The sequence below is a fragment of the Phyllobates terribilis genome, unplaced genomic scaffold (assembly GCF_046119375.1).
Source record: "Phyllobates terribilis strain yellow unplaced genomic scaffold, ASM4611937v1 Scaffold_10__3_contigs__length_209671492, whole genome shotgun sequence".
Lineage (NCBI taxonomy): Eukaryota > Metazoa > Chordata > Amphibia > Anura > Dendrobatidae > Phyllobates > Phyllobates terribilis.
This window is the reverse complement of record NW_027362770.1, coordinates 139,848,463-139,875,286: the sequence shown is the minus strand read 5'-3', so window position 1 is coordinate 139,875,286 and position 26,824 is coordinate 139,848,463. Positions and strand designations below refer to the sequence as shown.

Here is a 26,824-nt window from a genome sequence, read left to right as displayed (position 1 = left end):
GCTCTGCTCATTGGTCACGGTGACCGGCAGCGACCAATCAGCGAGATGGGCGGCACATTTAAACGCAGCTCTGCTGATTGGTCGCGGCCGGCCACCGCGACCAATCAGCGAGATTGGCGCCAAATGTAAACGCCGCTCTGCTGATTGGTCGCGGCCGCCAGCGACCGCTACCAATCAGCGATTTTGGCGCCAAATTTAAACACCGCTCTGCTCATTGGTCCCGGCCGCCGGCCGGCCGAGACCAATCAGCTAGATTGGCGCCAAATTTAAACAACGCTCTGCTGATTGGTCGCAGCCGGCCACTGCGACCAATCAGCGAGATGGCCCGGCAAATTTAAACGCCGCTCTGCTGATTGATCGCGGTGGCCGGCCGCGACCAATGAGCGAGATTGGCGGCAAATTTAAACGCCGCTGTGCTGATTGGTCGCGGTGGCCGGCTGCGACCAATCAGCGAGATGGGCGGCAAATTTAAACGCCGCTCTGCTGATTGGTCGCTGCCGGCCACCACGACCAATCAGCGATATCGCCGGCAAATTTAAACGCCGCTCTGCTGAATGGTCGCAGTGGCCGACCGCGACCAATCAGTGAGATGGGCGGCAAATTTAAACGCCGCTCTGCTGATTGATCGCGGTGGCCGGCCGCGACCAATCAGCGAGATGGCCGGCAAATTTAATCGCTGCTCTGCTCATTGGTCACGGTGACCGGCAGCGACCAATCAGCGAGATGGGCGGCACATTTAAACGCAGCTCTGCTGATTGGTCGCGGCCGGCCACCGCGACCAATCAGCGAGATTGGCGCCAAATGTAAACGCCGCTCTGCTGATTGGTCGCGGCCGCCAGCGACCGCGACCAATCAGCGATTTTGGCGCCAAATTTAAACACCGCTCTGCTCATTGGTCCCGGCCGCCGGCCGGCCGAGACCAATCAGCTAGATTGGCGCCAAATTTAAACAACGCTCTGCTGATTGGTCGATTGTATCGCCAAATTTAAACAAGCTCTCCGGTCCTCACTAACACAGTTCGCTGATTGGTCGCGGCCGCCACCCGTGACCAATCACCGATATTGCCGCCAAATTTAATCAGTTTTGCTGATTGCGCCCGGTGGCCTTCTTCCTGAGAGCTCTACGAGTAGTCACTATTTGTCTTAAAGGGAATATGTCAGCAGTTTTTGCCATGTAATCTATCAGCAGCATAATGTAGGGACAAAGATCCTGATTCCAGAAATGTATCACTTGGTTTACTGGGTGCAGAAGTTGTGATAGAATCACAGTTTTCTCTGCTGCAGATCTAGCAGAGCTCGGAATGCTGAGCTCTGTATACAGTGGCTTGCGAAAGTAATCACCCCTTTGCATTTTTCGTGTTTTGCTACCTCACAACCTGGAATTTCGCTGTTTTTTTTAGGGTTTGCATCAGTTCATGTAAAGATACATGCCTACAACTGTGAAAATTTGGTTTTCTTTTTATTGTGAAGAAAACCACTTGAGTGTTGCTTTAGTAGTATGCTTTGGGTCATTGTCTTCATTGGAAGGGAAACCGCCATCACAGTCTCAAATCACTGACAGACTGAAACAGGTTTTGCTCAAGAATATCCCTGCATTTTGCACCATCCATCTTCCCCTCAACTCGGATCATTTTCCCTGTCCCTCCGGCCAAAAAATATCCCCACAGCATGATGCTGCCACCACCATGTTTCACTGTGGGGACGATGTTCTTGGGGTGATGAACTGTGTTGTTTTAACGCCAGACATAGCAATTTTGGTCTCATCTGATCACAGCATCTTCCTCCATACACTGGGGGAGTCTCTCACATGTCTTTTGGCAAAGTCAAAATGAGCCTTACAATTTTTGTGAGTAAGTAAAGACTTTTTTCTACCCACTCTTCCATAAAGGCCACCTCTATGGAGTGTATGGCTTATTGTGGTTGTATGGACAGATAATCCAGTCTCTGCTTGGGAACTCTGCAGCTCCTTCAGGGTTACCTTTGGTCTCTGTGCTGCGTCCATGATTAATGCCCTAGTTGCCCGTGCTGAGACTTTTGGTGGGCAGCCCTATCTTGGCAGGTTGTTGTTGAACCATGTTCTTTTCATTTGATGATAATGGATTTCATGGTGCTCCGGGAATCATCAGAGACTGGGATATTTTTTTATAACCCAACCATGACTTGTACTTCTCCAGTTTGTCCCTGACCTGTTTGGAGATCCCCTTGGTCTTCATGGTGGTATTTGGTTAGTGGTGCCTCTTGCTTAATGGTGTTGCAGCCTCTGTGGACTTTCAGAAAAGGAGTGTATATACTGACAGACATGTGACATTTAGATTGCACGCAGGTGGACGTCCTGTCACTAAGCATGTGACTTGTGAAGGTAATTGCTTGCACCAGAAATGTTTAGGGGCTTCATAGCAAAAGGGGTGAATACATATGCACATGCTAATTTTTAGTTATTTGATCCCATAAATTTTATGAATGCCTATATTTTTCTCACTTCATCAACTTCGACTATTTTGTGTTGATGCATCACACAAAAATCGGATTACAATTTTTTTAAAATACAGGTTGTATGTGACAAAATATGTAAAAAGCCAAGGGGGGTGAATACTTTCGTAACACAGCCCAGTAAGCGAAACATCGCTGAAATCAGCATTTCAGCCCCTACACATTTTGCAGTTTAAATAGCAGAAACCTACTGACAGATTCCTTTTAAAGTGGTTGTCCGGACTCAGAAAAAATGTCTGCCTATATGATTTCACACTGCCTAATCGTGACAGTGTGCGACAGTCGGCGTGCGGTCACGTGCAGACAAGAGTCATCTGGATTCTCTCAATTCTCTTCTATTCGAAGAAGCCGAACGCCTCTAGTCACCACATGACTGACTGCTCACACTGGAAATATTGTGAAATCGTGCCCGCAAACTTTTGTTTTGAACCCGGACAACCCCTTTAAAGTGTAACTGCTCTTTCAGAAAACGTTTGACTCGGTCGAAGAGGTCCAGATATGCAGAAGGGCTTAGTTGAGTGTTGGTTTCCTAAAAGACTGAAGATGAGTATGTTTTCAGTATCTCCTGCTGCCGCCTGGTTCCCTGAACGCTCCTCGTTGGTCTTCTAATTCTGGGCCTCTCGTTCTTCACTAGACCCCATGTCTTCACTTGGCGAGTGACACACGTCACTGACGTCAATGATGAGCATCATGTCCCTCATGATGGCATGAGGCCTAGTAAAGAACAGTCGGAGGTCCAGAATGAGGAGAAGATGGATGAGAGAAGCGAGAAGACAGAGGAGCTGATCGGAGGACTGGTGGTTGTGGGAGAAGTGTTGGATATTTTATAAATAAAAAAATAAATAAATAAATAATAATAATAAAAAAAAGAAATAAAAAAAAAAATATATATATATATATATATAAAGTTTTAACCCCTTCCACTGTATTTATTTGATTTAATAAATTAATTTATACTCTATTACGACTTTGTACATCTATGAATTTGTATGGAAAAATATTGTAGTGTGCATGAGCCTTAAAATGTCCTACACAGAGTTCTTAGTAAATCAGTAGAATTCAAGGTTCTTTATCTGTACCGTGAGCTTCATTTTCATTTTTGCTGATCATTGACTGCTGCCATCCAAGCCCGCATATGGCTCCTGCCTAGACTTAGCTCTGGGGATAAGGATTTGCAACTGACCAGCTTATCTGCTTCAGTGTTCTGCTATCCTTGCCCAAGCCACAGCAAGACATGTGTCCAAACAGTTGTTTGAAGATGCGTCTGGCACAACCTCAATGTTTTCCCATACCTGATGAATACATTTTAAATTGACCAAATAAACTGTGCCGCCTCAACGTCCGAGATTATTTAAGCTATGGCTAATAGAAATGGAAATTCAGCTTTTTACCATGGTGTCCGGATTTAAGACTAACACAAACTATAATTATAGGATATTGGCAAAAGGAAAACTTATTAATATTAATTTAGAATCAAGTCCATGAGTAAAACTCTTCACTTTCCATTTTTTTTTCTTCTCACCTTCCAAAATCTAAAACTTTTTAATTTTTTTTTAGTTAATATGACCTGTAGTTTTTATTTGTACCATTTTGGGTTTCATGTAACTCGACTAAAAAAACAGCGATTTTTTTCTTTCCGTTGACTCTCTGGGGTAAATATTATAATCTTAGTTTGGTCAATCACACACACAACGATACCAAATATGATATTTTTTCAAGAGACCAAAAAACAGTGATTCTGCCATTTTGATTTTTTTTTCCCGTTGATTTTGACTTTATGGGGAAAATACTATAATATTAGTTTGGACAATCACACAAGCAGCAATACCAAATATGATATTTTTTATTGTTTTAGATCACACTGATGAGCAAAAGGGTAACAATTGCCCCAAGAGTGCTCATTGGAACCTTCAGAACTTTAGAAATTCTTCTGTCAATACCGTCAGTATGTTTTGCAACAATAAGGTTGTGAAGGTCTTGAGACAGCTCACTGATTTTACCCATCATGAGATATTTCTTGTGTGGCACCTTTGTAATGAGATACATTTTTAGAGGCCATCAGCTGAACCAACTGATATTATTTTTCACTAAGTGGCAGGATTACTTTCTAGGTACTGATGGATTTCAGCCGGTGTCAGGACTTTACGTGGCTTTTTGCACCCCTCTTTCTTTGTGTGGATTAGATGGGTTGTTACTGACATCTGGTGAGACTTTGATGTCAATAGCACCTTTAGTAATATATCTACTTAGAAATAGATAAAAAATAGATAGTACAACTGGTCCTGCAAAAATCAAGCCCTCATACAGCCATATTGCCAAAAAAATAAAAAAAAGAAATAAAAAAGTTATGGCTCTTGGAAGAATGGGAGGAAAAAATTAAAAAACTAAAAATTGCCATGGCGTGAAGGGGTTACGTAAAATAGGTTACTTGAATTTTTTCAAAAATACACATTGTCAAAATCTCACCAAAAAACTCATCATGGGAACGTAGCCTAAAAAAACATACATAAGATAGATCTGAAAATTTGTCAAGGTAAATTTGGTTTATGTATAGCAAGAGGTAGTTTTCCCAAAGAAATGGTCTCTGAGTGAGATTTTACTTGTTTCTATCTTCTGTTCAGCAGTAAAAGAAAAAAACTATTCTGATTTGCTAACTCTGGAGATTTTGCGATTTTACTTTGGACAGCTGTGATTTTCAGTCTGAGCAAAATGAGGTTTTTATCCACAGTTCTAGGGCAGGAAGCTTCAACTCAGTTAGGCGGTGGCTGAATGATAAAGGAATGGAAAATAACGGATTATATTAAGCGATATCTGCAATGCAGTATTTGCTTGAATTCGGTCAGGTAAATACAAAAGATTTTTCTTTGAGTCGCACTTCTTTTTATTCTACTTTTTTGTTTCTCTGTTTAAAACTCTCCAGTCGATATATCATTTTGAAGATAAGTAGTTAACATGAGGAAACTTTAGAACTTTAATAGTTTTGAAAAATGATCTTCCCATTTCATACAGCTCCTATGCAGACCTATGTATCTCTTTAGTTAGATACTGAAAACAGAAAACCTATATAGTTTGATTTTCCAGAGTTCCTTACGATAGGTCATCAATATTAAATTGGAGCAATGGGACAGAGCTTGCAGTACCATTCATGGCCACTATGTAAGGATATGGACATACTGGCCACGTTCCCCTTTGAAGACGTGTGTGTTGTTGCAGTGTTTCAATGTGTGATGTGTATATTGTGATGGATGTTATTGGTAATAGTGTTGTGTTCTGTCAGACAGTAGGGAACATGAGAGTTAATGTTTGGGACTAGCCCATAGTGGGAGGGGCTAAGGTGAAGAGACAGAGACGGTTTCTTGTCAGTATATCAGATAAGGCCCAGTGTGCGTCAGAAGCTGACCTAAGGTTTGAACAGTAAGCAGTGCCGCATGACATGAGTGTCCCGAAGTGAGATGAGACAAAGACAGTGGTTAGCATGATCCGGAATAAAGAGGACGGAAAACTGTAAGAAAGACAGAGTGGTCCACTGGAGATGGGTCCTGGGAGAGGACGCCTAGCAGTACGGCCCCGAGTTTATAAGTCAGAGAGGTAACAAGCCAGGACGGGACAGAAAACGTGAGATGAAGAAAGTGCCCCAGGCGGAAGTTCCCATTGAAGTCCTCAACATCTGGTCCTGGCCAACCAAAGTCATCAGTAACATGCGGCCTGCAAGGATGTAGCACTCTCATAGATGCCACACACGCAGCCAGGACCCCCACCTTCATTTAACGTGCCAAGGCTTCAACTTTCTGGGAATCACACCATTTGGAAAAATGTAAAATTTTTATCCCCTTTACAAAATAGAGCGGCAGGTCGAATGTCACAGGTTTACCGCAACAGGGGAGCCAGGAGACCACAGCGTCTGAGTTTACCTACTCCTGCATTGAGTAGAAGCACTTCTCCCTCTTATTAAATTGTGCTAGTTTCTTTCAGCAGTGCAGGAGCTAAGCTGCTCAGCTTTGAGTCTCTGTAGCTTCCTTCTTTGAAGTTCTCAGCTGAGAACTATCAGACAGTCCCCTCTCCTATATAGTCTCTGCTCTGCCAATGTGGATGCCTCTGCGAGTGTTGCCACAAGATGCCTGGTGAAGGAATGGAGGATTTGGTGTTCAGTAGAGGCATTTAATGAGAGTTTTTCTGTGACTGTTGTTTGTTTTTTTTGGTTGTGTGTGACGCGCCCCCTGGGCCGTGGGGTACTCGGTGCCGGGCCAGTCGATGCTGGGGGTGTCACAGTGGCGGTGACCCGGTCCGTGACCCAGGGCGGTCAATAAAAGGGGATTTATAGGTTTTTATATTTAATGTATAAAGTTCGTGACCTGTGGTATGCGGCTATGTGGGGCCGCCGCTGCGGAGCAGGTCCTCTGGAGCTGGTGTTCAATGCAGCAGCGTTGGTTTGGCTTTCCACAGGTAGAGCTTAGCTCCAGGGCAGGAAGTGGTGCTGTAATAGACGTTGCTGTGCAGTGTAGTGCAGGGGATGATGGCGCAGTAATAATTAGTCCACAACTTAATGGCTGTTTCATCTTATCTTTACTGGCAGTGATTAGGCAAACCGAGACTAGGGTACTGGATAGAAGTGGAAGTCCGGGCAGCCTGGAAGCAAGTAAGGAATCCACCTCGCCAGGTGAAGTTGGAGGCCTTCCATTTCCACTAATCTCTTTGGCCCTGCTACTTGTAGCTGTGCGGTGGCCCTCGTCCCTGAGTGCAACGTCTTTGTGCTCACCCGTATGGCAGGCAGCTCGGGCCTTGCTGGTGCGTCGCTCCCACGTGGCGGTGCTGGGCCCTGCGGTGCTGCTGAGCCTCTGGGCGTCTGATGGGGCCAGGAGACCTGCAGTCTCCTGCCCTCCGGTTTCTGCTGCTAGGTCTTCAGTGCCCCACAGCCTTGGACTCCGGTGTCCGGTTCCTCCTTGCTGATTTCTTCTGGGGTGAACTGCCGCGCAGCTCCACTCCCCAGCTCCTCTCTCGTCGATGTCCTGACTTCAACTCCTCACACTGTCTAACTAACCCTGCCTCCAGATCCCAGTTGCCAAGTGGAGGAGCTCCCCTTGCTGGTCTGGAGCCAGGAAAGTGTTGCATGCTAGTGTACCTGACTAGGGGACCCCTCCTTGCTTCCAGGCATGACATCACCTCTTGTGAGGGAGGCAATACCACTGTGGCAACCGGACTCATGGGGTGCCACATGTGCATAGTCCCATCCTCGTCTATTTTTGTTCACCTTCCTCATCCCTTCGGTGTTTCCCTCTGTTGTCTGCGAGTGCATATTTTGTGTGTTCGGTATTTTATTTTATCCCTATATGTCCTTCATTGTTTGTCTGGTTGGTGTATATACATGCACTATTCCTCCCCACTTTCCTGGGTGGAGGAGGGGACAGATAAGGAATGATTCAGGAGAACAGCAAGGTTTGTGGCCCCAGCATCTTCGCCATCTGAAGATGCGAATAAGGAAAAGGGATAGATAGGGCACCCCTAGTGTTAGGGACAGGAGAGCAGCCCCTGGTCCTGGGTTGTCAGACAACAGCATTGTGACATCGGACATTCAAACACTGCTCCTTTCATTCTCTATGGGGCTGCTGGAAAAAGCTGAGTGCGAATGCGGCACAGCACTCGAAAGCCCCATAAGGAATGAACAGAGCAATGGTCCAGCATGCCTCTCCATTCTAACCTAGAATAAAGTTTCCCCGTTCTGCCGATGGGTGTGGGTCTGTGTGGCACCCTGCTGCACATTAGTGCCACAGATCCTAGAGGGGTGTGTGTCACCCTGGCCTGGATGCCACAAATGTATAATAAAGCAAGCTGTGTCTGAGAGCAAGGGGGAGGTTCTCTGGTCAGGGCCAGTAGGGGGAGCAGGCTGCCCCTATAAAAGCTGGAACTGGGGGCAGGGTTAGAGACAACCTGTCTCTGAAGAAAGAGGTGTCCCAGAGCAGGGACAAACAGTTGTGTTGCAGCCTAAGAGGACGTGTGGCAGTAGGAGAGCCACGAGCCAGGGACAAGAGGCGAAGTGAGCCTGTCCTGGCAGATAGAGAAATTAATCTACCAGACTTTGGTGTCTGAGACTGTGAGGATTCCAAGTCCTACAGAAAATAACCAGTCCGCAGGGGATTGTATGTTCCTTGGCCTAAGAAGCCCGGAGGTTCCACCACAGCAGAAGGGACCAGCAAAGCCGTACCAGGCCGGGAGTAGAAAGGGACCCAAGTTGCAAGCCATACGGGCGAGAAGACACGGCAAGCTCAGGAACGTGGGCTATTACACCACGAGGAGGGAAATAGCCAGAGAGAGCGCAGAGAGCACGGTAGGCCTACACCCTCACCCTGATCAGGGCCAGCTTCCCACTTGTTCTCAGACATCCAGGCCCCTTCTTGGCCGGGACTGTTTTTGTGTCGTCTCAACTGTTCTAATAAAGACCCTGAACTGTTTAAGAGGCCTCCGTTTCCTGGCTATTGCGGTCGGAATCATCCCCTCCATCATCCATTATATACTGCCCTGGGGCCATACTCCTCCCATGGGGAGTTGTACTATTCAGTGCTGCACATTTACATCTGCCCCAGCGGTCTGCACTGCAGCGGCGGTTAGCCCTGACCGCAATCCACGGGTGGCGTAGTCGGACATTGCAAAACATATACAAGACTGCCACTGGTCTGACCACCCTGAGCCACGGACCGGGTTGCCACTACTACCCCCATTATTGCCCTGTTGCCCGGATCCGAGTACCCCACGGCCCAGGGGGCGAGTCAGGTGCGTGGACGGATTCCTCCACAAGAGGCCCTCTCAGCATACACACACCTCCACCTTCCACCTCAGACCACCAGAGGGAGCCCGTTAGGTATATAAAAAGGGAAGGTGGAGCTAGGCAGTTCAGTCTGGTCTGAAGTCTGTAAGGAGTCCAGTTACAGTCTAAGTCTGGAATCTACAGTCTAAGTCTGCAGTCTGCTGCACCCAGAGAGGTTGTCAGCCCAGCCCCACTCAGGAGCTCAGGTTAATGAGCCTAAGGCGTGCCGACGCCATAAGAGCGGTGAAGCGCGGCAAGCTGCCGCTAGTGTGTATAGCCTAGTGAGGGCCTCGAGCGAGGCCTAAGGCTAGAGGAGTGAGTAGCATTGGGGGCAGAGGAGCTGTACAAGCTCACCCCAGAAAACATATAACGGACACCGGGTCCGCGTCTACAGGGCCGTATATCCCCCGTAGAGACAACCGGAGACCCCTGGAAGGCTTCAAGTCCCAGGATCACCCAAGAGCTGATACGTAACAGAGCCAGGAGTCACGGAGGCCCCGCAAGCTGGGAGTGTGTACTCCAAGACAAGGCCCTACCACAAAGTCAGTCGGTGCAGGACAGAGACAAAGTTAGGCCTAGCTCCAGGCAGGTCAGAAACTTACTACACAAAGGCAAGAAACAGGAGGCCCTACACCCGCTCACTGGGGAGGATCCTGATATGCACCCTTCACCCTACAGTGCTCCGGACTGTGCCTTGAATACCATCAGTAAAAGGTACTGAAGTGACTATCGTGTCTGTCCCTGTTCTTGCTCTGACCCGGCTGGGTCCCATCTGTCCTGCATCCTTACATCCCCGCTGCCCTGGGGCCTAGCTCCACCTGTGGGGATCTATACCACGCAAGCTGCCTTAACACCGGCCTCAGAGGGCTGCCGCAGCGCTGTTCATCCTCACCAGACACCACAGGTGGCGTCACGAACTTTCACATAATTATCCACCCTTTTAAAGAGATGCCCAGGGTACGGGCCCGGGAGCCGACTACCGCGACATCCACACGATCAGGCAACAAGGCCCGGGCTCCGAGTCATCCCCATTCCCTGGGCGCCACATCTGAGCGGTGGGACACCCACCTATCGAAAAGTTATGAAAACAAGATAACTCATTTTAACTAGACGGCCTCTATTAGGTCCTGGACAACCTCATGAAGTCTTAAAATAAGCAAAACATTATTTTCATAGTGCATCATCAGGACAATACAAAGACTACATAGCTGACCCTCTTTTGGTGCTTTATATTATTCACTATGGAAAGGTACTGTGGTCATACTTTTTCCCATTTTTGTATACTCTGTGTCTATATGATGGAAGAACTGTTGTTGGTACTATTTGTGGACCCTGTTTCAGTATTACAATAGGGAACGGCACCTTTGTGACCCTAGCAAGAACTCATATAATGGCCAATAATATTGCTAAAAGTACACTGAATATGCCTGGCAATGTGATGTAGGCATGATTGTCAGTAATACACTCCTCATCTCCAGTGCAAAATCCTGTGCCTGTTGATTAGCATTGTGATAAGTACACTGACTATAGGTATTATGTGGGCATTGATTGTTATTGGGTTACCCCAGTTCCTCTTCCACAAATACCTAGCGTAGTTATGAGTACAAATACTATGGCTGACAATATTATGTGGGTACTGCCAATGGTCAGCAAATTCCTCATCCTTATGATAAAATTCTTGACTCAATGGCAAGCATAGTTGGGTATGCACACTAAGGACTTGAGGCCGGTGTTGTTCATGCCGGTCTTCATGAGGGTGCATGCTGAAATCAGACACCTCTTCATGAATCATGAAGGCTGGAAGAGTGGTGTACACTTCTGTGTGCTCCTCGCCACAAATCCGACTCCAGCCCCTTGTGGAGTAAGATTTGTGGCATGTCGAACGCTGCCGCTTGTCATAAATTTGACGAGCAAAGGTCGACACGCCTCCATCCCACCCATTTCGATGTAGATGGGAGAAACTGGTGTGAAGACATCAAAAGTTGCAAAAGTTTAGGCAGAGCACTAAGTTGCATCTAAATTTTGTGACTTTTCAGAGTTTTTACACCAAAATTCTGTCATGAAAGCTTTGATGAATCGGACAATATATCTTTTTCAGGCAGGTCTGCTCCAAAACCCGCTTGAAAAAACGCTCCAAAAATGCTTAAAAGAACAACATAAGCATTTTTTCAAAAACGATTTGCTGTTCACATGTTCAGTCTTTTGTGCATGTTTTAACCATTTCAGGTTTCAAAAAGCGCCAAGCAATTAAAGAAGTGGGAAGTCCATTCTACAGGGGTTTTATGCTCTCAATACACTCTATGCTTTACAATAAAAGTCAATGGTAAAGCTCAAAAGATACGCTGACATCTTTTCGAGCATTTTGCCAGCATTTTTGTTTGAAAATCCATTAACAATTTCCTTATTGTTGGATGAAGTTAAAAAAAAATGTCCAGAAAATGGCAGTAAAAAATATGACTTTAAACACTTTGAGAAAAATGCTCGAAAAAACCATCGGTGGTCAAAAATGTAGAAAATTTGCTCAGAAAATTACCAAAGAGGAACAATAATTTTTTTTTCCAGGAAATGTCTTCCTCTAGAAAAGCTGGTAGCTCAACCTCTTGAAGAAGTGGTTCAACCTCTTGAAGAAGATGTTGGGTTCCAATCTCCTCGGAGTATACGTACTATGGTTGGCAATTTTATGTGGGCACTGATCATTGGCCCCGGTTAGTGGGAGGGCTAATATATATTTGTGGTGTTTTTACAAATAATGGAGTCAGGTCGAAATGTCATTACTATAATTCCAATCCACATGTCTATGTCAGGTTAGCTGCATTACTGCGGCAGAAGTGGCCACCTCCTAGTGGGAGACAATCAGATCCACGGGAAGAAGCTTCCTCCCGGCCTTTAAAATACGTTGGGAACGGTAAGGGGTATTTTACATAGATAAGCTTCCCGGTACAAATCTGAGGTTAATTAACTGTCTTTTACTAGAAAACTAGGATTCTCTCTGTATTATTAGACCTTGACATTTTCCTGCCAGCAGTAGAGCCGTCTTCTATCCCGTGGTCTGGATGAGTTGCTTAGCAACAGATGCATCAAATATCACTGCGGCGTATACTTTAATCCTGGAGCCTTCTCGATTTTATACCAAAATGATTATTAGGTGCAAGTAGCTGAGTGATACAAGAGGCTCCTTTATAATAGGAGACTTCACAGCGGGAACAACAATATGTCTGATTATGTTTCTGCTCAACGCTGTGTCTTAGATCAGATGAAAGGGAAATCTGTACCGAGATCTCCTATATGCGACCTGATAACTATGGTGTATGAATAACAATGGGACACTAGCATTCCTACTGCACATACAGGAATTATAGAGAGAGGCCTATGCCAACGGGAGTCTTTAGGATACAATACCCATTGGTGTGAAGTGGGGGAAGGTCACAGGTCCACCGTCCAGCTGCCCTGGGAGAAAAATTCCTAGGGGCACAACATTTCTAAAGAAAAAAAGGAAAGTAACAGTAGTGTTCTTAGTGTTGAAGATCAGGGGCAATACAGATGTCCGAGATATCTGGCCATGTGCTCCAAATCTCGGGACGAGAGTCACTGTAAAGTGTGTTGGCCTCAACATTATGCTCTTGAAGCAGAGCAGAAAACACTCTCCATCCTGTCGGCCGAACTGTCAGTGCAGTACAGCAGAGCTGACGGTGCTATGAAAGGAGAGACGATAGAAGGGTTTGTAATGTGACACAGCTAAACTCAGCTGTGCTTCCCCTTACCCAGCAGGGACCTTACCTGAAAAGGGCGAGTCATCTGTGCTCTACTCCCAGCACTGTCTAATCATGTTGGAGGTTAGACCAGGAGATCAGAGCTGTATCCTCACATCTCACACACTGAGAAACCTAAGCTGTTCTGGGGGCATTTTCTTTTTCTGCTGTGTTGCTGCCTGCTTATGATTGGTCAGCATCATAAAGGGAGAAGTACACGCCTCCAGTGAAAGCTGTCTGATAACACCCACTTGGACTTAACATGAGTTAACTCATTAGTTGTCAAATACATACATTTCTAATATCTCCATGACGGAGCAGCGAAATAGCAAAAACATTTTATTCCTTTTAGTTCACTATGCAGCCACTATTACATAGTCTGTCCCCTTCAATATGAAATATTTGGCAAAGGATCCTCTTTAAATGGATCACTCTGGCTTTATCTTGAATCTCCCTAATACTAGATATTAAAAGGTGGCAACAAACATTTGAAAAAAAGTATTTCTGGAAAATAAAATGGGTATACCATTGTCTAAGTGTTCAGTGGCAAAAACTCATGTTCAACATTGGTCAGCAATTGGAATGAGCCTGGTATTAAGTCTCATTTATACAGTAACTCATTTTCGAGCTGCCGTGCCACTTCCTCAGATAGCAAACATGGGTCAGTAGCTGCCTAATCAGTGACCTAATGATAGAACCAGAGCGCTCTGCAAACTGTGTGAGTGCCCCCATAGACAGAGTTGGGTGAACTGAACATACGTTTTGTTAATCAAGGACAAGTCTAGTTCACCCTCTGATGTAAGAAACTCAAAGTGGTAAAGAGGATTTCCCAGGACTTCAATATTGAAGACCTAAACTTAATATAGGTAATCAAAACCAGAATTATGTGGGTCTGGCTTCACACTCTTCCACCGATCAGTGGTGCCATGGTGGACTTCTAACATTTCCGTAATGAAGAGACGAAGCTAAAAAAAATGTTCTACTCTACTTTGCAGCTACTATTACATCTTGTGCCCAGTTCAATATGAAAAACTTGGTGATTGGTCCTCTTTAAACACCTTCCTATACAAGTAAATTGAAAAGATTCGTAGGTGGCCCCAGTCGTTCCAATAGTGATGACCTATCTTAAGGCACCTTTTTAGGACTTTCTAATCAATAGCATACTCAGAATCTTCTGACTGTTGACATTCTGTAGACTCAACGTATTCCCTTTTTTTGCGCAATTAACATTTATACGTATGGAAGACTCATGGATTAGTGGTTAGGAGGACCTCCGTGGAAAACTTACCTGATGGCTTTGAAGCAGCATCACCACAACATCCTTCAATTCCATCGAAGCTTAGTATCATTTACGGAAACACAACTGATGTAATTCATTAACAATGGCGGCAAGATCTTGAAGTAGGGAACCCTTAGTGGCGCCAAGGAAATAATTACTGGTGCTTAATAAGGGTAAATATAGAGGCAAATATGTATTTAATTATGTAGAGCTTTATTAGTCTTACAATATGGGAGTATGTGGAATTTACTTTGGGGAGAATATCTCAGATTCCCAGAATCTAAAAGTGGCCATACACATTTATGACTGTCGACCGAATGATGCTTTGGACATGTGTGATCAACATCTCTCCCAACCATCAGTAAGCCGGTGCCCCAATACGCATTAGACCATGCGCTGAACCCATTGATATCGGCAGGTTCTGTTGACATTAGGCTGTGTATGGGGGCTTTATGAGTTGTCTGTCCCACAAGCATTAAATCTTGAGGACCATGTACTAGTCCAAGCCAGCAATAATACAGCTGGGTTAACAAATTGACATGGAGAATTAAGTATCTATAGGTGACTATAGATAGGTTGTAGGTCCTTAAGCAATGCCTTAATGTTCCATTTCTACATTTAATGATGGCATTCATTATGAACATTGGAATTAACTAGTGATGAGCGAGTATGTTCGGTTAACCCTTTCGGCGAGTATGCTCGGGCGAGCACCGAGTATCTTCAGCGTACTCGGTGATATGTTTGAATCACTCCCGTGTACATGATTTGTGACTGTTTGACAGTTTTAATATCTGTGAGGAATGCTTGTTTCTTAAGCATTCCTCACTTATGTAAGAAATGCTTAAGAAAAATCAGCAGGCGAGCCTGATTCTGGGGATGTATTACTTACTGGACTGCGTGGTATATTTGGATAAAATCCCTGTTTTCTCTGTTGTAGATTTCGCAGAGCTCAGAATGCTGAGCTCTGTATAACCCCGCCCACACCACTGATTGGCCGCTTTCTCTGTAGACTGTACATTGTCAGCAAGCAGCCAATCCAGTGGTGGGGTTACACAGACTAACCTGACTAGGCTGAATGTGAGACCTAGTCCTCTAATGATGATCTCCTGCTGATAAAACACTGATTGTATTGAAACTAAAGCACATATACTAAAACATGACACATCGCTGGAATCAAGGTCTCTGTCCCAACATCATGCTAGTCTCAGATTAAATAGCAAAAACCTGCATCAGATTGCCTTTAACGACAATTTCACATTTATTATCCTTCTTAGAATTTGTGGACAAGTAATCCAATAGTTATGAAATGCTTCCATACCAGTATATGGACACCGACTCTGTCCTTACATATTGGGCAGTTGTCGTTCGAACGACCGCTATCTCTCCCAACTACTTACCTTATTAGATGGATGGAGCCACTTTCGGAGAAATCTGTATTTTATTATTGCAAAACTGATGGAAAATATTGATAACGCAACGGATAATTTCACCAAATGTGTAAATGTTGTTCTGGAAGGTCAACGTCAAGGTTTTTAACAGCTTCTTAAAGGGAACATTTCTAATAATGCCAGATTAGGCAGACATTAATTAAAGGAGTATTTGACATTTCCTCCTTACCCTTCTTCAAATTTTGTTAAGATCTCCAATTTCTGAAATTCAATGAACTTTCAAGGCAGACTAACAAAACCCTTGACAGGCTGCAACTCATATCACAACCACTAGGTGGCCACATACAGACACATTCGGCATGCACATCTCGTGACGGAGTGTAAAGAAATCATGTTTTTTTTTTCAAAACTGATTATTTTTTTTGATAAATACATTGCCTTGTAGGAGCACAAATCAGTTGCATTTCTATTTTTTTTATTGCAGTCCCTCCATTTTAAAGAGAATGTGTCATCAGAAAATTAACTGTTTTATGTTAAATGCATTTTTTTACATTTGATATTGTTTCTTTAATTTTGTTACACGACTAGTTATCTATATATATACAGTACAGACCAAAAGTTTGGACACACCTTCTCATTTAAAGATTTTTCTGTATTTTCATGACTATGAAAATTGTACATTCACACTGAAGACGTCAAAACTATGAATTAACACATGTGGAATTATATACTTAACAAAAAAGTGTGAAACAACTGAAAATATGTCTTATATTCTAGGTTCTTCAAAGTAGCCACCTTTTGCTTTGATGACTGCTTTGCACACTCTTGGAATTCTCTTGATGAGCTTCAAGAGGTGGTCACCGGAAATGGTCTTCCAACAATCTTGAAGGAGTTCCCAGAGATGCTTAGCACTTGTTGGCCCTTTTGCCTTCACTCTGCGGTCCAGCTCACCCCAAACCATCTCGATTGGGTTCAGGTCTGGTGACTGTGGAGGTCAGGTCATCTGGCGTAGCACCCCATCACTCTCCATCTTGGTCAAATAGCCCTTACACAGCCTGGAGGTGAGTTTGGGGTCATTGTCCTGTTGAAAAATAAATGATGGTCCAACTAAACACAAACCGGATGGAATAGCATGCCGCTGCAAGATGCTGTGGTAGCCATGCTGGTTCAGTATGCCTTCAATTTTGAATAAATCCCCAACAGTGTCACCAGCAAAGCACCCCCACACCATCACACCTCCTCCTCCATGCTTCACGGTGGGAACCAGGCATGTAGAGTCCATCCGTTCACCTTTACTGCGTCGCGCAAAGACACGGTGGTTGGAACCAAAGATCTCAAATTTGGACTCATCAGACCAAAGCACAGATTTCCACTGGTCTAATGTCCATTCCTTGTGTTCTTTAGCCCAAACAAGTCTCTTCTGCTTGTTGCCTGTCCTTAGCAGTGGTTTCCTAGCAGCTATTTTACCATGAAGGCCTGCTGCACAAAGTCTCCTCTTAACAGTTGTTGTAGAGATGTGTCTGCTGCTAGAACTCTGTGTGGCATTGGCCTGGTCTCTAATCTGAGCTGCTGTTAACCTGCGATTTCTGAGGCTGGTGACTCGGATAAACTTATCCTCAGAAGCAGAGGTGACTCTTGGTCTTCCTTTCCTGGGGCGGTCCTCATGTGAGCTAGTTTCTTTGTAGCGCTTGATGGTTTTTGCAACTGCATTTGGGGACACTTTCAAAGTTTTCCCAATTTTTCGCACTGACTGACCTTAATTTCTTAAAGTAATGATGGCCACTCGTTTTTCTTCACTTAGCTGCTTTTTTCTTGCCATAATACAAATTCTAACAGTCTATTCAGTAGTACTATCAGCTGTGTATCCACCAGACTTCTGCAGAACACAACTGATGGTCCCAACCCCATTTATAAGCCAAGAAATCACTCTTATTAAACCTGACAGGGCACACCTGTAAAGTGAAAACCATTTCCGGTGACTATCTCTTGAAGCTCATCAAGAGAATGCCAAGAGTGTGCAAAGCAGTCATCAAAGCAAAAGGTGGCTACTTTGAAGAACCTAGAATATAAGACATATTTCAGTTGTTTCACACTTTTTTGTTAAGTATATAATTCCACATGTGTTAATTCATAGTTTTGATGCCTTCAGTGTGAATGTACAATTTTCATAGTCATGAAAATACAGAAAAATCTTTAAATGAGAAGGTGTGTCCAAACTTTTGGTCTGTACTGTATATATCAAACAAGATAATGTATGGAGTCTAGCAGTATGAATGCACGGGCTGATAATAGCAGTGCTTTCCAAATCTGTGTAAATTGACCAAAAAATGTAGCAAAAGTGTTTCTTTTGATTAACCAATCATAAGGGAGACATTTAAAATTATTTTAACCATTGTTTTAATTTTTTTTCCATAAATCAGCTATACATATGAAAATAAGCAACTTTGTAATATATCATTTCCTTCTCCTCTTGGGCTGGACTGATCTTTCAATCTCAATTCACAGTTAAAAACTTTATTCATGACAGTTGGTGCTTTTAAAATTCTATGAAGAGAGGAGGAGTTAGGATCTAGAGGCAGACACAGACATTCTGCAGCAAGTTCTGACTGTAACAATTCCCCATAGAACTTTATGAACACCAACTGTCATCTCCTGTCTCAGTAATTGGAAAATCTGTACTGAAAACAGATTTTACCTGTGAATTGAGAATTTTCAGGATGAAAAATCAGTCCAGGAGGAGAAAGAAGCAGATTTCTCTGATAAGATGTGTTGGAAAGTTTCTTATTTTCATTTGCACTATTGATTTATAAAAATAGCAAAAAAAACCCAAACAACGGTTATTCTTTAATTGAACAAAATATATTTGGAAATTTCTCAAAGTATTTCTGTTAGAATGAAAATCAGTGGAATTACAAAGGGTAGAAAATCAGTGGAATTACAAAGGGTAATGACATTAACATTATTCGGTGATATCTTTTTTATAAAGTGATCAGTGACCTGATGAAGACCTGGCTACACCACTGACGTGACAAAGATTTTGAGCTAGGTAAAGACTTTCTCATAATTATATTTAGGTAATGAAAAAAAAAGTTTATAAACTGCATTATAGGAAAGGCACAAGGGGTACATGATCTAGGAACTCAATCACATTGCAGACCTACTTGCAAGGTCACCATTAGTGCGTCGCAACTGGGCAATTGCCTAGGACCCCCAAAACCATAAGAGCCCCCAGCATTTACAAGCCGAAAATGAACTGATAATACCAGTCCTGCATTATCAGTGTAGTTTCCGGTGTGAACACTGCAGCAGAACCTTTGGTGACATCACGATCATTTGGCCATGATGTCACCAAAGGTCCTGTAAAAGCAGGCTCCACCATGTATAGTGCTGAGAGAGTTAATAGGGCGTGTCAGGGCCAGGTTTACCAGCAGTGTGAGAGATGGGTGGGACTAACTGCTCACATATCCCCGCCCGGGGAATGGTATGGCAGATAAAAAGGAGACCAGATGTCTCATTCAGCCTATGTGAGTGGAGGTGTGTAGACCTTCAGTTTTGTTTGTCTTTGCTATGGACTAAATAGCTGGACACTGACCCTGAGCGGTTTATGAAGTCTTAATAAACCAGTCCGGAAGTTTTACTAAACCGCTTCCCACTCCTACTTCAAAATGCATCCGAGTGAGTAGAAACTCTACAATGGGTAGTGCATACACTGTCCACCTCTGGGACACAAACCTCTCAAAAAAAAATTGGATCGTGTAATGGTGTACGTTAATCATATTGTCTGAGAAGGAGTGGAGGTGCATGGTGTAGCCCCCATTTTTAAAGTACAAAGGCCGATATACAACATTCGTTTGTTGGGGAGATAAAAAACATCTCCGATTGCATCGGCCGTGTTGGATTTTTTCAGCCAATACTTATGATTGGCTGAAAAAATCCAACATGCCCATTTGGTCTTTTGATTGATAATGAACTTTTCTTGGCCATTTATCAAACCCAATTGTCCGTTTTGCTTAGCAGCTGATGATCGTTTGTCATAGTCGAAATCGGATGTTTTGGCCAACTTTTCTCTCATGTGTTTGGTGACCCTAAGAGACTCACTAACTTAACGACTCCTACAATTCTCACAGTCTTCTGTACAAAGAGACACATACATGGCAAGTCAGCTCTCCAATTTGTTGCTATGACAAGGGGTGAAGAAAGATCACCACTAAATATTTTTCTAGAGGCCTTAACAAATCTTATTCCAGCTGTGTATGTAGCACACGCTCAACATTGGTTATCATCAACCACCATGGGATACTCTACATTGGCCTCCGATATTGTACGCTGATGCCCAGTGCCACTGTCGCACATATACATTCATACCATTCACACACGTGTATACAGAAGTAACTTTACCTCAAAAGAAAGGAATCACGTCCATTTTATATTAATTCAAAGAAAAAAAGAAAACAAAGAGGAGATACGAAGCAAGGAGATGTTGATGAGAGATACCACCTTCCCATCACAACTCAAAAACAAACCAAACAATGCTTCTGTTGTTTGACCAAAACGTAATCTCGCTTAGCACTTTTGACATCAGAGTTTAAAACAAATACAGCGTTTGTGGAGAAAAATATCCAGGTATCAAAGAGGAAAAACAGAATGAAACGCCTGAAGGGAATAAATGTGGAGTACATTCTCGGGGTAAAAACCGAGCTTGGTTCCACACCTCTGTTTTTAAGAAAGTGTAATAAAAATACAAATTACAAGTGAAACACTCAACATCTCCAATGCTGATTTCTTGTGTCCTGCACTCCACCAAGTCTTGTCTTGAAGTCACTGAGCAAGTAAGACCCTCTCTGTGCAAGATCTTTTTTTTTTTGTTCACTTCAATGCCCTTATCACATGGTCAAGTTCAGTTCCGATAGTAGCAAGGCTCTTGAGTCAGATGGCTGGATAGCTCCTCAGAATTTTGAGGAATTAAGTAATAAAGATATGTTTCCACTAGAAAATGGTAACATACGCTTTAGAAGAGGTTCAGAGGATAACATCTGTTTTCTTCATACACCCAAACAAGAACTCAAAGAAAAAAAACATTTTTTAGAAGAAATTTTTGAAAGAGGCCATTTGAGGGATATTACTCCTCCTCCCAGCCCTTCCAGGTATGGTAAAGACTGAGGGGTTAAACACAAAAACTGAATGAATATGTAAATGTATGGTGTACTAAATGCATAATTCTCTCTTCGCGACATTTGTCCAAAAATTAATAGTTAAGCCCAATCACAGTCAACTGGTAACTCCTGACGTTGGTGACATTCCTATGATTGCTGGCAAATTGTGTATTTTTTAAATGATTTTTTAATATTATCATAGCATTGATGTGAACATTCAAATAATACCACTGAACAGTGCATGGTGGTTTAGGTGGGACGTCATACTCTTGAAGAATCCAGATGGTAATTAGATGTTGTAGACGTTATAAATCAAGTTTAGTTAGTATGCAAACTGCAAGACTTTGATCTTTATCCTCATCTGCTTTTGTCTTTTTGTAAAGATATGCCTTTATATGCAGTCATAGATTCTCTTGACTTGAATGGTCTCAAGTTCTACTTGTGCGCTGTTGGTTTACCGGTGCCCTCAAGTATTGATAGTCATGGCTTAGAGTTGTGATCACATTAGTAAGTAAAGACAACTGATGTCTACCTGTAGCAAATTACTCTTCATTGACAAATTTGGCATCACCTTATCTATTTTTATTAAGTGGTCCTATTGTCTTGGCCACCATAACATGACTCTATAGTTCCACTTCCATCTGTGATGCTCTGGATGATTGAGTCTTCCTCATTCTTGGACGTTTCGTTTCCTCTGTTTCTATATGTACAACTACTGTAGCTCATTGTGAATCTCTACTTTCTCTTGTTCTTGCCATTTGCTTCTTGGTTCTAGCTGAAGAAGACATCCACTCAATACATAAGGACTGCTCATATGAAGGACATTCCAGTGTTGTATCTCCTAACTTTGAAGGAAATGCCAGGAGAATGTGCGCCCAAATTTATTCAGAAAGCTAATACAGAAAAAAAAGATAAGGAAAACGGAACAAAAATGGGAAAAAAATATTCCTCTAAAACAATTGAATATACTAAGAGTTGATGAGTTGAACCGTTGTGGGATCAGAGTCTATTGATAACATTCAATTGTCCAGCCCACAGGGTAGGTTCTCTTCTCTTCCCCAATCAGCTCTTTATTGCAGTTACTGTCTTGTAGATTTGCCACAGGGGGCAAGAAGAACAAAGAAATCAAAATAACAAAAAAATAGATCTTTGAGTGACTGCGAAAAGTCCATAAAATGTGTCCTTTGTGTTTTTGGCACTGGAAGGGGGGAATGGTCACCATTGCTTCACTAGGCGGCGTGAAGTCTGCTGGTATTATAATCCAGTTGCTCCTAGGGCCATACCTGCGCTGTGGCTCATACATGGAATCGTCTGCATGGATTTTGGGAAGTCATGACTGACCACTCTTCCATTTTCTCCACTACCTCCTGCTGTAGAAGGTCTTGGTAGAGTTGCCATACGGACCGTCTCTGTTACTGTTTGCTGCGGAATTAAACAGAAACCCTTTTGAGGAGGATAGGGGGTTAGACCCCTGTCCTTTCTGTTAGTTCACATTTCACAATATGCAAAGATACATGATTTAATGGGTTTATCCCTTAAACAACATTTATCACCAATCCACATGATGGGTGATCAATGGAGATGAGCAATTGAAGCAATCTGTGCGATCCGGTTCCCCGAGGCAGCCGTTCTTCACTTCTGTGCCCGACATCCTCAGCCTGGCATCCTGGACACCTTAGCACTTACTAAGCTCCATGATGTTGACTTCACGTGTAGCCTAGTCAGTAGGCATCACGTGACATCATGACGTGTGTTGTGCCATGACCTCATGAAGTCACGGGCCTAGTAAGAGCCAAAGATACCCATGGTGCCGATATGCCAATGTCTGATGCAGAAATGAAAAACGGATTCCCTGGAGGACTGGATTGGATGCTGGATCAGGGTGGTGCGAATTGAATTGCTCATATCTAGTGGTGAATGTATTATCGCTGGGGTCCAACTGCTGGAACCCCCACTGACCCCGAAAACAGGGGTCCCAAAGTCCTCTGTGTGAATGGAGTGGTAGTATGTATACATGGCAAAAATTGCTGTTATTGGTCAATAGAAAGGGAATTTAATTCATGTAGGTGTCATGAAATTTGATGTCTGTACTGATGTCACATCTAAATATATCTACCATATCTACATTCTGAACACTATTGGCCCCACATAGTAATAAATTAGCTAACAAATTGCAATTTCCAAAACGGAGATGTCCGTTTTGGATAATCCCAGTCAGAAGTTTCCCTATACAATAATATTGTCCCACTGGTGGGACCCATAGAGATCAGCTGTAATCTGCTGAGTTCAAGTGTAAGAATTAATTTCCCTATAGCTCCTCCTCAGGGGAAATTAAGTATTACACAATTAAATAATGGCAGTCATTTGACCTTTCTTGTGCCAAGCAAAAAAGCTGTTGACAACCAAGAAATGGAGAAGAAGAAGGAAAAAGAAGGGATTTGGGTACACCAAAAATGTCAATGATTTTAACCCTGAGTTACCAACTAGAAAGCTTTCATTACTGAAGGTAAAAGACTTCTTTTAGCACAGAAAATGAAGAAACAACATAAATAACATTTAAACTATGATGACTATAGTGGATAATAAAGGGGTGGTCATTGTTGGTAGCCTGGAGTCAATTACAAAGATAAAGGGTTATTCCCATCTTAGCCTTTGATGGCCAAAATGGGAATAACCAAGTCCAGGTGTTAGCCAACAACAGTGGGGCTATGAAAAGTGCAGTTGGGCTATGCTATAACTGTAACTTACAAGTGTCAGAAATAGCATTGCTCGTTGTGATGTGCTGCTTCAGTACCACAAAGTAATTTCCATAGAGTAATGCAAACAGCATATCACAAATCCACTCAGTTGTCTTCGTAGCACCACTTCCGGTGGCGGGCACCTAGATGAAGTTAGCTATGAAAGGCTTAAATGGGCATAAACCTTTAAAGGGAATATGTCAGCAGATTTTGCTATGTAATCTGACAGCAGTATGATTTAGGGACAGAGACCCCGATTCCAGCGATGTATCACTTAGTTTACTGGATGCAGCAGTTGTGATAGAATCACATTTTCTTCTGCTGTTGATCTAGCAGAGCTCTGAATACTGAGCTGTGCATAACCCCGCCCACACCACTGATTGGCTGCTTTCTGTGTATAACCCCACCCACACTACTGTTTGGCTGCTGTGTACACTGTATATTAACAGAAAGCTGCTAATCAGTGGTGGGGGTGTGGTTGGACAAGGAGGCACGAGACACCTAGTCCATCATTCTGCTGACAGATTCCCTTTAAAACACTCTGTACTATAAGACGAAAGTTTGTTTGGAAAAAAGGGGAATGATATGACATGAGATGCGATGCCACCTTCATCTTTTTGGATTCACTCCTGGACTTGTAACAGAACTCAATTAGTGCAACCAGCATAGCCAGTCCCAGGCCTCCGATCAGGATATAGAAGACGCCAGCGACATTGCTGAGGCTTAGTGCACTTGTTTTATCCTGGAACCAGAGAGAAAAGATAGGAGCAGGGAAAGAGGGAGGGGAAGAATGTGTTATAAGTGCAAAAAAGTACATTGAAGGCATCTACAAGCTTTGTATGCCACCCATGCCCACCTTACTCATATGCCATTGACCATGTCAACAAGCCAAGAAACATTCGTCAGGCAGCAACACCAACATATTTATGCCTTCCGGAATCCGCGGTTGGCAGAGGTTAAGCCTTTTGGACGTGGTCTGTACACTTTCAAATCACATTCTGAAATAATCTTGTGGGTATAGGTTCAGAAGAAAGAGAAATGTGTATAGCTTAGAAATTTGTCGTATTTTAAGACCTTGCAACAATAGTAAATTTGTGTCAGCGCAAGGGAGCGAATGTAATCTTACGCTTGTTTAAATATGTTGAGCAAAGCAGTTAATGCAAAAGCTGATTTACAATTCAATTCAAAACTGGCTCTGAAGAATCTCAGTTTATTAAGACTTTTTTTATTAAGGTATATTTAAAGCATTGGTTTACAACTGAAGCCATAAAATGCCAAAAGTCTTAATCGGATTGTCCATTTTGCAGCAACTTTGGGTTCGGAATTTTAAGAAAAGGTCTAAACTTTAAAAATGTAAAACAGCATTGAATGTTTTGACCCAATCATTTTGATTTCTAATTTTGGGTTCAAATTTACGTTCAAGGAATAAGATATTTAACTTATTCGATTTATTCCCCGTTATCATATATTTTTCAGAATACAGAATCAGAAGAACCTAAATCATTTTTTGGTTCCTCCTGGAATTTTGTCACTTTATGATACATCGTGTACGCCAAGAGTTTACGAACTCATGAGATGCTAAATTTTCATATCCAATCCTATATGCCATTCACCAAAGTGACCACAGCAGGCAATCACCAGCTGCAGTGGTTGATATCACTGTATACAATGTATCACTGATTGGCCAATATCAACAGGTTTGGCCAACACTCTAATGCGCATGGGGTGCCGGCCAACTGATTGTCAAAGGAGATGTTGATCGGGCATGTATGGTTTTGGACTGCCAATCACTTTGTTCTCCCGGAGATAAGTCACCGACTTTCTCAGCACAGGAGCGATCGGCCAAATGAGCACTCCTACGTAAGGGAGAGTAGGCTGAAATCTCTGATGATTTACTCAAAACACGGCACCAACAGCATGAGAATGGGGTGGAATTCAAGTGGTAATTAGATTAAAGGGGGTGTTGACTACTTTTACATTGATGCCTTATCCCAGGGATAGGGCATCAATGATCCGACACCCCCGCCGATCAGCCGTTATCAGTGACGGTGGGGTTGGCCGGGGCTTGGTACTACACATTTGCCTCCTAATGCTTTGAATAGGAGGCTAATGTGTAGTACCAAGCCCCAGCCACTGCAAGTAGACGGCCATGCTCGCCACCGATAATAGCTGTTCGGCAAGGGTGCCGGGTGTCGGACCCTGGCCGATCAGTCATTGTTGCCCTATTCAAATAATTAGGGCATCGATGTAAGAGTACTGGACAACCTCTTTAATATGGTTAATGGGGTTACTTTTAGGGTTTTTATTAAACTGGTTGATGGTTTCAGCTGTGAACCATTGATTCATCCATGTTCTATTAACAGAAATGAACATCAAACTGACAAGTGAGCTCATACATTTACCATATCAAAAAGGCTTGGCATCTGCCATACATAACCAGACCGTATCCCACCATTACAATATTCGTAATTTCTTCCACCGCCCACCAGTTTAATATTGCATTGCATAACTCCAAAAACCCACCTCCCTCCAGAAAACATGAGTTTTGACTTTAAGCATGCACCCAATGCTGCCCAGTGACCACAGTAGTCCCACCATCTCTATTTTCGGGGGCCTTCAAATTACGACCAAAAAATGCAGAAGAACCGATTATATTTATTCATGTGCGTTTGTGAAGGTCTATGGATTTGTGAATTGCTTATAGTATAGTTAATATTAGTGTTACTACACTTTTAATGGTCAATTTTCTCCTTATGTTGGCTGAAAAAGTTATAATATTATGTGATGTAGTGTTAAACTCGATATGTCTCTGTAGAGTGAGTTCGGTTGACTCCAATTCAACATGCAGTGTGAAAATAATCTTCTTAGAAATGCTTACGACCTGAAGAAATGAAAAAAATATATTGATCTTTTTGAGATACAGAAAGAACACAAAAGTAGGATTATAGTACATGAAATAATAATAGTGATAATAATAGAACAAAAAAGTAAAAATAACATTTATTAGTTTGGATTACATGTGTCTACCTGGGTAAAAGCTGTAAATTATGGTTAAAGGTAAGGAAAAAGACAATAGTGAGGGTCATTTGCAATAAGTGCAACTTACAGTAGCTTAGAATAATTTTTGGTAGGTACCCAGTTATCGATGATAATACATGGAAAATTGTGAGCAAAATTGGGCTCCTGTGTAAGAGCAGCGAGACTATCCCACTCTTTGCCAGGCAACGTA

General features: G+C 43.0%; 2 protein-coding genes across 5 annotated transcripts in view; one reads left to right on the top strand and one right to left on the bottom strand.

The window, feature by feature from the left end:
• LOC141164504 (LON peptidase N-terminal domain and RING finger protein 1-like) overlaps window positions 1-26,824 on the top strand; it is a 307,283-nt gene that overhangs the window by 270,803 nt on the left and 9,656 nt on the right. The window lies entirely within an intron of this gene.
• Window positions 21,969-26,824, bottom strand: part of GRIA1 (glutamate ionotropic receptor AMPA type subunit 1) — a 375,264-nt gene continuing 370,408 nt past the window's right edge. For all 4 annotated transcript variants that reach the window (XM_073649840.1, XM_073649841.1, XM_073649842.1 and 1 more), the window contains exons 15-16: window positions 24,203-24,337; window positions 21,969-22,300 (exon numbers count right to left, since the gene is read on the bottom strand). In XM_073649840.1, the coding sequence (XP_073505941.1) occupies window positions 22,112-22,300; window positions 24,203-24,337 (324 nt within the window). In that variant the 3' untranslated portion in view covers window positions 21,969-22,111. The remainder of the gene's footprint in view (window positions 22,301-24,202; window positions 24,338-26,824) is intronic.